The sequence below is a fragment of the Lycium barbarum genome, chromosome 4, assembly GCF_019175385.1.
Source record: "Lycium barbarum isolate Lr01 chromosome 4, ASM1917538v2, whole genome shotgun sequence".
NCBI lineage: Eukaryota > Viridiplantae > Streptophyta > Magnoliopsida > Solanales > Solanaceae > Lycium > Lycium barbarum.
The window spans coordinates 84,460,899-84,472,505 of record NC_083340.1 but is presented as its reverse complement, the minus strand read 5'-3'; the positions used below and the strand labels follow the sequence as shown (position 1 = coordinate 84,472,505).

At 38.9% G+C, this 11,607-nt stretch overlaps 1 protein-coding gene across 1 annotated transcript; it reads right to left on the bottom strand.

The window, feature by feature from the left end:
- Window positions 1–8,458: 8,458 nt before the first annotated feature.
- LOC132638461 (uncharacterized) lies at window positions 8,459–11,170 on the bottom strand. The gene is made up of 2 exons (XM_060355327.1): window positions 9,290–11,170; window positions 8,459–9,150 (listed from the first exon to the last, which is right to left on the bottom strand). Exon 2 carries the CDS (start codon window positions 9,138–9,140, stop codon window positions 8,481–8,483), a length of 660 nt encoding a protein of 219 aa, XP_060211310.1. The 5' UTR covers window positions 9,141–9,150; window positions 9,290–11,170; the 3' UTR covers window positions 8,459–8,480.
- Window positions 11,171–11,607: the final 437 nt, after the last annotated feature.

Below are 11,607 nucleotides of genomic sequence, written 5' to 3'. Positions count from 1 at the left end.
TGCCAGTCGGCCATGGTAGAGGCAAAGGGAGAGTCCCCAGTTCTAGCGGTCCTCAGCACCGTATTTATGCTTTGGCTGGACGCCAAGATCTTGAGTCTTCTCCTGATGTTGTCACAGGTATACTATCGGTATTTTCTTATGATGTATATGCTTTGATAGATCCGGGCTCCACATTTTCATATGTTACTCCATATATTGCGGGTCGGTTTAGAGTCAAACCGGAGTCGATCAAACCTTTTGAGATGTCTACACCCGTTGGTGAATCGATAATGGCCAGCCGAGTGTATAGAAATTGTGTAGTTGTGATTTGTGACCGTCATACTATTGTTGACTTACATGAGTTAAGATTGGTGGATTGTGATGTTATTATGGGCATGGATTGGTTGGCTTCTTGCTATGCCAATGTTGATTGTAGAATGAAAATGGTTCGTTTCCAATTTCTGGTAGAACCAGTTTTAGAATGGAAAGGGAATACTTCGTCACCAAAGATAGGTTTATTTCCTATCTAAAGGCAAGGAAGATGGTCACAAAAGGTTGCATTTATCATCTAGTTCGGGTTCAAGATGTAGAAGCTGAACCGCCGACTCTTCAGTCAGTTCCCGTAGTGAATGCGTTTTGGGATGTAATCCCGGAAGAGCTTCCAGGCCTTCCTCCGGAAAGAGAGATTGATTTTGCTATTGATGTGTTGCCAGACGCCAAGCCTATATCTATTCCACCTTATAGAATGGCTCCCGCAGAGTTGAAAGAATTGAAGGAGCAATTGAAAGACTTGCTTGAGAAAGGCTTTATTAGGCCTAGTTCATCCCCGTGGGGAGCACCCGTATTGTTTTTTCGAAAGAAAGACGGCTCACTGCGAATGTGCATTGACTATTAGCAACTGAATAAGGTGACGATTAAGAATAAATATCCCCTTCCGAGGATTGATGAATTATTTGACCAATTACAAAGCGCCAAATGGTTTTCGAAGATAGATTTGAGATTCGGGTATCATCAAGTGAGAGTTAGGGAAAAACATATCCCTAAGACAGCCTTCAGAACAAGGTATGGCCATTTTGAGTTCCGGGTGATGTCCTTTGGACTAACTAATGCACCGGCAGTGTTTATGGATTTGATGAACGATGTGTTCAGGCCCTTCTTAGATTTATTTGTGATTGTATTCATCGATGATATCTTGGTGTACTCTAGATCCGAGGCAAAGCATGCGGATCATTTGCGTACTGTCCTTAGAGTTCTTCAAACTCGAGAGTTGTTTGCAAAATTTTCTAAGTGTGAGTTTTGGTTGAACTCAGTGACATTTCTGGGGCACATTGTTTCAGTCGATGGTATTCGGGTAGATAGCCAAAAGATTGAGGCCGTGAAGACTTGGCCAAGGCCCACAACTCTTACGGAGGTTCGTAGTTTCGTGGGCTTGGCAGGTTATTACAGGAGATTTGTAGAAGGTTTTTCTTCTATTTCTGCATCACTCACAAAGCTGACCCAGAAATCAGCAAAGTTTCAATAGACAGATGCTTGTGAACGTAGTTTCCAAGAGCTAAAAGATAGATTAACTTCTGCCCCAGTCCTGACACTTCCAGAGGGATTGGAAGGTTATGTTGTTTATTGCGATGCTTTAGGCATTGGGCTAGGCTGTGTGTTGATGCAATATGGTAAGGTGATTGCGTATGCTTCAAGGCAATTATGAAAACATGAGAAAATTATCAAACCCATGACCTTGAATTGGCTGCAGTGATTCATGCATTAAAGATGTGGAGACATTGCTTGTATGATGTTCATGTGGATATTTACACAGATCATAAGCTCCTTCAATATATCTTCAAGAAAAAAGAGTTGAATTTGCGGCAACGACGATGGTTGGAATTGCTAAAAGATTACGATGTTGATATCCTATATCACCCCGGAAAGGCAAATGTTGTGGCTAATGCTCTTTGCCGTAGATCCATGGGAAGTTTGTGTGATGTACGACTAGAGAAAAGGGAAATGGCTCATGATCTCCAACAGTTAGCTAGCCTAGGAGTTCGAGTAGTGGACTCAGGTAGCAGGGGAACTACCATTCAGAATTTAGCAGTCTCGTCACTAGTAGTGGAGGTGAAAGAGCGACAATACGAAGATCCCATGCTAATGCATTACAGAGATACACCCCCTCAGAAGGAGAAGTCATCATTTAAGATTGCAGGAGATGGAGTTCTCCGATGCCGAGGCAGATTATGTGTTCCTGATGTGGCAGGGTTACGCCACCAAATATTGAGGGAAGCCCATTGCTCCTGCTATTCTGTCCACCCCGGAGCAACGAAAATGTATCGTGATCTTTAATCTATATATTGGTGGAATGGGATGAAGAAAGATATAGTGGAATTCGTAGCTCAATGTCCCAACTGTCAACAAGTGAAAATCGAGCACCAAAAGTCGGACGGATTGTTGCAAGCTATAGAAATTCCAACTTGGAAGTGGGAAGTAATTAACATGGACTTCATTACAGGCTTGCCCCGTTTTCGACGTAAGTATGACTCTATATGGGTGATTGTGGATAGACTCACGAAGTCAGCTCATTTCTTACCAGTCAGAACTACATATGTGGCAGAAGATTATGCAAAGCTTTATGTTAAAGAGATAGTGCGACTTTACGGTGTTCCAGTATCTATTATCTCTGATAGAGGAACTCAGTTTACAGCTAATTTTCGAAAGTCCTTCCAAGAGGGTTTGGGGACTCATGTGAGCCTTAGCACGACATTTCATCCACAGACTGATGGACAAGCTGAACGTACCATTCAGACTCTTGAGGAAATGTTAGGGGCATGTATGTTGGATTTCGGAGGAAATTTGGATGATCACTTACCACTTATTGAGTTTTCTTATAACAATAGTTATCATTCTAGCATCCAAATGGCACCGTATGAGGCTTTATATAGGCGAAAGTGTAGATCCCCAATTGGGTGGCTTGAAGCAGGGAGACTAAATTGATAGGGCTAGACTTGGTCCAGCAAGCCGTAGAAAAAGTTAAGCTCATACAAGGTCGACTATTAGCAGCCCAGAGTCGTCAAAAGTCCTACGCGGATAATCGTCGAAGGGACTTAGAGTTCCAAGTTAAAGATTGGGTATTCTTAAAGGTGTCGCCGATGAAGGGCGTTATGATATTTGGCAAAAAGGGGAAGTTAAGTCCTCGATACATTGGACCTTATGAGATTGTGCGCAAGGTAGGCAAAGTGGCTTACGAATTAGATCTACCTCCTGATTTGGAGTCAGTTCACCCAGTTTTTCATGTCTCGATGCTTCGTAAATGTGTTGGAGATCCTACTAGGATCGTGCCAGTAAATGATGTTCAAGTGACAGAAGACTTGACTTATGAAGAGGTACCTATTTCCATATTAGATAGGCAAGTACGGAGGCTTCGAAACCAAGAAGTGGCCTCAGTTAAGGTTTTATGGAGAAACAATAACCGAGAAGAGATGACATGGGAAGCGGAAGAAATTATGAAATCCAAGTACCCGCACTTATTTCAGCCCCCGGAAGAGATCCAAGATGAGACGTCAAGATCATAAGGTATGTATGTTTTCCCTTTTATGCATTTGGGTCGTGTGTGGCCAAACTCTATTGCTATTATGTTGTGGCCCTGTGAGGCATTTTTATTATGGGTTGTTTGACAAGATGGTAGTGCCATATTATAGGGGAAACTTTGGAATTTTTTTTATAGAATCCCCGAGGACTTAACATTCGAGGACGAATGTTCTTAAGGGGGGAGGAATGTTACACCTCGGAAAATTTTCCGTTGATGCACAGTGAATAGACTAACGAAGAGCACGAAGTATATGGTAATTCAATAAGTAAGGAATGACATTTGATGACCCTAATTAAGATTTCAAAGACATTCGAGGTAAGAGAAGAAGGTTTGCCAAGAGAAAGCAAGGCATACGATAGGTATCGAAAAGGAATTACGAGTAACAAGTTAACGATGACTTAATGATGTTTTAAAGAAGAGTTATAACCTCCCTTAGATTGTTAATGAGGTGATAAACAAGTGTTAAGAAAATTCCATAAGGATTGGAGATTAAACGAGTCGACAAGAATGAGTTCGGAAGAACTGGGCATTATACGGCCCAACATACTGGCCGTATAAATTATACTAGCTGTATGTTTGGCTGTATAATCTGCCCAGATGGCCAGCCTCACTGGACAAAATCTACGGCCAGACATACGGTCAGTGAAATTTATACGGATCGTATGTTGGTCCGTAGAAAATGGTCGAGACAGATTTGAGTATTATTAATAAGGGGTCCAAGTTATTTCATTTCATTTCCCCTTCACACCCCTTCTCTCCAGAACTCTCTAGAACATTTCTCTACACTTCTCCCACAAGAATTCAAGGGATATTAGTGATCAACTTCATCAAACCAAGAGAATCAAGTGTAAGAAACCCATTAAAGTTTATCCAAGACAAGGAATCCAAGTGAAGGTGAAACTAAGGTTTTACTCAAGTGAAGTGTTTCCACCCAAGGTTCATTCCTACACCATCTAAGGTAAGTTTTATGGTATTTCCTTGTTTTTTAAGGTATTGAGAAGTTGAAACACTTGGATTGTAGAAGAATATAGAAAATGGGTCATGAATGTAGGAATAGTGTCATTTTAAGTAATAGCTTGGATTGAGTCATGATTCTTGATATGTTGTGATTATGGTTATGTTATAAATGATGTAAAGAACATGGGGTAAACATTGTATATGAATGAATGTAATCGTGTGCCATGGCCATGGATATGGATGATCAGAAGTGAATTGAGAAGTAAGGATAATGTAGGTGAATAAAGACTATTGTTATGATGTTGTGAATGTTATTATTGATGTTTGGGAGTTGATATATGATATGGAGGAAGTCGTATAAATAAAGGAGATGCTGTCCAATTTTCTCTAGCTTTAGTCATGTATGCTAAGTTATCGATTTTCTAATGATAGTATAACTCTAATGAAGGTAGAAACGCAAGCATTGAAGGAGAACGTGCAAGTGATAGAATAGTTGAACGGAAAGGTATGTAAGGCTAACCCTTCTTTCATAAGGCATGGTTCCTTGGCCAAATACCTATTCTTCTATGAGCCTACGATGTCCTCCAAATGATTCTATCTTTAAAAGCTACTAAGCTCATGATTCTCGATATGTTACGATTGTACTAAATTCCTCATATGATGAGTAATCCTCTAGGGATAGCTGTAATGAATGACGATAGTAATGATGCTAAAGATGCTTATGAGATTTTATGTATATGTATCTATGTATGGCTATTATGAAACCCCGAGATTATATGACCGGGTAGAATATATATATATATATATATATATATATATATATATATATATTGCGCGCGCACCACTGCAGATGGGTACGGATAACCCTGAGCCTTGGTAGGGCCAGGTATGTATACTCACCGAGCCTTGCCATGACCGGGTATGTGAAACACCGAACCTTAATGTTCGGGTATGATATGTACATGATATGGATATGTATACGATATGAATATGAATATAAATACGAATATGCTATGAATACGAAAATGGATACGAAATGTAAATGAGTACGAAAACGGATACGGATGTATGTACACAATCACGCATTAGAAATGGAAAGTCCCTATGAAAAGCAAGTAAGTGTTTATGACGATGATACTACTATCTCCCATCCTATGCTATTTCTTATGTTGTCTATTATGCTTTCATAATGATGTTGATCATGCTTTACATTCTTTGTACTGACGTCCTTTTGTTTGTCGACGCTGCATCATGCCCGCAGGTGGCCAGGGAGACAGGCTTGATCCATAGCTTTATTACTCAGGGACTACATAGCGGAGCTCCATTTCATTCGGAGCTACAGCTTTTGGTATTTATTCTCTTGTGTACACATTTATGGGCAAGGCGGGGTCCTGTCCCTCCTATATGATATGACATGCTCTCCTTAGAGGCTCGTAGACATGTGTATATGGTTAGATGTATTTTGCCTTGTCGGCCTATATTTTTTATATCATTTTGTTAGCCTCGTCGGCTTGTGTACATTGTTGTGGGCATAGTTGTTTATGATGATATAAATGTATTGTTGACCAATGGAAATAGTATGAATGAGGAATAAAAGTATGATGTAGCTATGTGGCTCACCTAGATGTAAATGTGAAAGTATGATAAGAGGTGTCGGGGTGGGTTAGCAATGGGCGCCCGTTGCGGCCCTCCGGTTCGGTCGTGACACTCTCGAGTTGAAGATTGAAGAGGGAGTGGTAAATGTTTATGACTGCAACGTTCCTGTCTACCCAGATGATGCTTTCTTTTGTTTCAAGCATCCTATATTGGAATTATAGCCCAAGTTACTGAAACAGAGTGGCATGTTCGCACACTTGCCTGCAAAGTTACTCAATAAACTATGGGAATTCAATAGGAGCAAGAATCTCCCCCGCAATGTCACTGGTAGTGGTTCGTGGTCACTTGCTTTTATGGAGCTTTGCTTACCGGCACAACTGTGACAAAACCCGAAAGTCTAATCAGCGACAACTCTGTGGGGAGGATGCAATGAAGATGGGCCTTAGGTGTGATTGAAAGGTGTTGGAGCCCTAAGATGGGATGATAAACAATTTATTAAAGTTGTGTTTTTTGGAGCCCAAATATAGCCTGTTGAACAATAGTATATATTATGTGTTTTTTTGATGACATTATGTAATTTAAGTATATATTAGGTGTTCAATACCTTTCTAAGCCATTTTGTTAAGTATACATTAGGTGTTCAGTATTTAAGTTATGTTCAGTACATTATGTTCAGTAGTTTCAAACAAGTCACAAAATCTAACAGTTGTTGAAGAAGTTGCAACAAGTTTATAATCTGTTGCAGCAGCTGCGTTAGTTTTTTCAATAGATGGGTTAGTTGTTATGATAAATCTAACAGCTATTGAAGAAGATGCAACAAGTTGATAATCTGTTGCAACAGATGCGTCAGTTGTTGCAATAAATCTAACAACTGTTGAAGAAGTTGCAACAAGTTGATAATCTGTTGCAACAGATGGGTCAGTTGTTGCAACAAATCTAGCAGCTATTAAAAAAGTTGCAACAAGTTTATTATCTGTTGCAACAAGTTTATAATCTGTTGCAACAGATAGGTCAGTTGTTGCAACATGTGGATAATCTATTGCAACAAGTGGCTTATCTGTTGCAACAGATGGCTCATGTTTAAACAAGTTACTTAGTTGATCATATGTCTGACTCAGAATACCATCAAATTGGTTAGGTACATATACCTAACAATAAATAGCATTGGTTTCCTTTGTTTAGATCTAAATATGGGTGAGTCAAGTAGTTCTCATCAAATTACTCTAACGATCGCTCGATTCGGGAAGAATTCACTTAGTTGATCATATGTCATGACTCAAAATACCATCAAATTGGTTAGGTACATATACTGGACAATAAATATCATTGGTTTCCTTTGTTTAGATCTAAATATGGGTGAATCAGGTAGTTCTCATCAAATTACTCCAACGATTGTTCGATTTGGGAAGAATACACTTAGTTGATCATATGTCCTGACTCAGACTACCATCAAATTGGTTAGGTACATATACTGAACAATAATTATCATTGGTTTCCTTTGTTTATCAATAAATATGGGTGAATCTAGTAGTTCTCATTAAATTACTCCAACGATTGCTCGATTTGGGAAGAATACACTTAGTTGATCATATGTCCTGACTCAGAATACCATCTAATTGGTTAGGTACATATACTGAACAATAAATATCATTGGTTTTCTTTGTTTATCAATAAATATAGGTGAATCCAGTAGTTCTCATCAAATTACTTCAACGATCGCTTGATTTGGAAAGAATACACTTAGAATTACCCATCTAATCAATGAAATTACAGTCTAATCCATTAAGGATGTTAGTGGATAAATATATTGATTACTAAATATCATTGAATCCCTTTGTTTAACACTAAATATTATTGATTCCCTTTTTGAGCACTAAATATATGTGACTCATATCATAGCTGTTGCAGCAATTGCATAATCTGTTGCAGCAGGCAACATAGTTGTTGAACAAGTCATATCACTTGTTGGATAAAACACAACAAGTTAAGGAGTTTCTGCAACAACTAATTCTATTTGTTGTAAAAACTCAAAACACCAAATAACTTGCTGTAACAAGTCATGTCACTTATTGGAAAACCAAGTTAAGTAACTTAGTTACTGCAACAAGTCCGGTTACTGGTTGGGAAAATCTTAACAAGTTACAAAGCTGTTGCAACAGAATTATTACTTGGTGGAGACTGTTCAAAAATTGCAAAACCACAGAACATACATCGGTGATTTGAGCAAGATCACCATATCATATAAACCAAGTTCACTAACACAAACAACATAATTTTCCATTATAAGGAAGAACAACATAAAAATGTCATAAAATCCAATTTCACAAACACCAACAATAGTAATTATTATTACAAGACATTGCAAGATTAACAACTATGGACCAATTCCATTTGGGCATATAGTTTTTTTATGGCCATCTGTTTTGCATATGGAGCATTTGTTTTTCCTCGTTGCTAATGATTCCCTGATTCCACGCCTTCTCTTTGTCCGTCTTCTTCCCGGTTTGCTCGGATCAACATATGGAGGAGGTATTTCTCTCTCTAAAATCTCCCTAGGAACTTCCCAACATTCTTCAGAAGGAACGGGATTCATTTCCTCACAGTATACAATTATGTAATTCTCCACCCTATAATATGCAGGTGAGTAGTCATAAATCCGCCTTCCAAAGTCTTCACAATATTGGACTCGAAGTGCTGCCATAGCATGTGGACAAGGTAGTTTGTCTAGGTCAAAAACTCTACAAGTACAAGATCTTCTTTGCAAATCGACTGTTGCAATCGAACCGTGACCGATGACACTGAACTTATAGTTGGCAATTTGATGGGCCAATAACTTATTCCCCAAGTTGACAAATTTTGATACTTTTTTTTCCATTGAGGGAACAAAGATGGTTGGTGAGTCAATGAACTCCATACGCCTCTCATGAAATTTCTCAGCAAACCTCCTGTTTATGGAATCTAATAGAGCAGTAATGGGAAATTCTCTTTCAATATTGAACATTGAGTTCACCATCTCTGCAGCGTTTGTCATCATAAAATTATACCTGAGAAAACAAACATATTAGTGTTGGAATAGGTGGCTCAGCTGTTGGAAAATCACAATAAGTACAATATCTGTTGTAACAAGTAACCTATTAGTTGCAGCAGATGTGTTACTTGTTGGAAACAGAAATGTGCAAATACCTATTTTCGGGGCAGAATGCCCTGCTCCATCTATGGGATCCAGCATGTTCAAGATGTTTGGCGGCCCCAGGAACTACACAATATTGAACATTGAGTTCACCAACTCAGTAGTGTTTATCATCATAAAATTATACCTGAGAAAACAAACATATTAGTGTTGGAACAGGTGGCTCAGCTGTTGGAAAATCACAACAAGTATAATATCTGTTGCAACAAGTAACCTATTAGTTACAGCAGATGTGTTACTTGTTGGAAACAGAAATGTGCAAATACCTATTTCCGTGGCAGAATGCCCTACTCCATCTATGGAATCCAGCATGTTCAAGATGTTCGGCTGCCCTAGGAACTAAATCTCTAATTTGATTGAAATGGACATTGAAGACATCAATATTGTATGCTTTTGCTGCTTTATACAATTGAGATACGACCGCCCCACTGTGAAAGGTGGTTATCAGATTTTCCCTAAGGTGCCTCATGCAAAAACCATAATGACATGTAGGGAAGACAATTGAAACTGCCTTTTTGATACTTAGATGTCTATAAAAAATTATGCACAACTCAGGGGTATCCTCTATATAGCTTCTCATTTGTTCAAACAAATATTTGTACAAATAATCACACTCCTTGTCCATTACACAAAATACCACCGAAAAAATATGATTCTCCGCGTCTTGTGCGACTGCTGACAACAACACTCCTTCATATTTTCTCCTCAAGAATGTGCCATCGACAGCTATGACTTTTTTCATTTGCGCAAAACCAAGCATCAGAGCCTAATAGGCTACAAAAAAGTACTTGAACTTCTAACTTTCATCAACCTTCAATGCCATTTTACTTCCTGGATTTGCAGAACGAAGCATATAACGGTACGCATTAAGCACCGCATGCCCGTGATCATGTGTCCCCCTTGTCAAAGCCTTTGCAATCTCCATGCCCTTCCAGACCTTCCAATAAGTTACCTTACAACCCAATTCTGTACGGATTGATTGACTCATATCTTTTGTTGATGGGCCTTTATCGTAAGGAAACCTATCTTTGAAGTATTCACCAATGACTTTCGCTGTAGCATGTGGATTATGACTCGTAATGTGCTCAGAACCACATGTGTGATGCTTTATGTAGGTTCTGATAAAAAATCTATCAGAACTTAAAAGCTTCACAGCCCTCAGCCACCACTTGCACTCCGGACGTACACATCTGAAGCAATAAACAGAACGCGAATTAATCACCTTCTTGATTTTAAAATCTTTCTTCAAGCAAGCAAGTTTCAACGAAGTTGATAGTTCTTCCTTGTTCTTGAATGACATTCCTTTATAAAAAAAACTGTTTCATTATCTTGAACTTGGCTAGACTGTGTTGATTGTGTAGTGCCCACTGTATTGCTCGCAACTTCGGGTATAGGAATCTGGTCAGCCCTACTTCCATTATCTAGTATATCCACATCTACCCCCATCCAATTGATTATTTAACACATCTTGTTGGTCTTGAGATAAATTTTGGTTCTCTACCGGGCATCCAACAACATATACCCTTAACATGGGCCTAGCTACATTGTTCAAATAAGCACGCAAACGAACCTGATCAGTTATCTTAAATAGCAAGACCCTCTGATTTTCAAAAGATCTGTGCATGTAAGTGTTGGCAAGATTTTCCAGTTCCGCAATAGGTGATGATTAGGTTCACAAAATCATCAAACACAACATCTCTTTGGACAATCATCGCTATCGTCTCTAACATGTCACCACCCTTCTATCGCCAAATATATCGATTGTTTTTCTCGATCCATTCACCATGGCAATCAACCCCTATTGTTATTGAGTCCCCCATTAGTGGTGTTCGAGGTGCCTGAAGATATTTTGTTTAACAAAAAATTGGTCATGAGAGTACATACCAAACTCTAACAAAATGAAACATCTGCAGTAGTTGTTCCAACAGATTATTGACTTGTTGGAACAAGTGGACTACTTGTTGCAACAAGTAATCCACTTGCTGCAACAAGTCACTAATCTATTGGAGTCAGCTTCAGTTTTTGGGGTACTGTTTCAGACTGTTGAAGATGTCCAACAGATTAGTGAGTTGTTGCAATATGTGCATTACCTATTGCAACAAGTAGTCCACTTGTTCCAACAAATCTATAGTCTATTAGAAGCAGCTTCAGTTTTTTGGGTTTTGTTTCAAGTTGTTGAAGGTGTTCAACAGATTAGTGAGTTGTTGCAACAGGTGTATTACCAGTTGCAACAAGTATTACACCTAATAATTTGTTGGAAGCAGCTTCGATTTTTTGGGTTCTGTTTCAGACTGTTGAAGATTTGCAACAG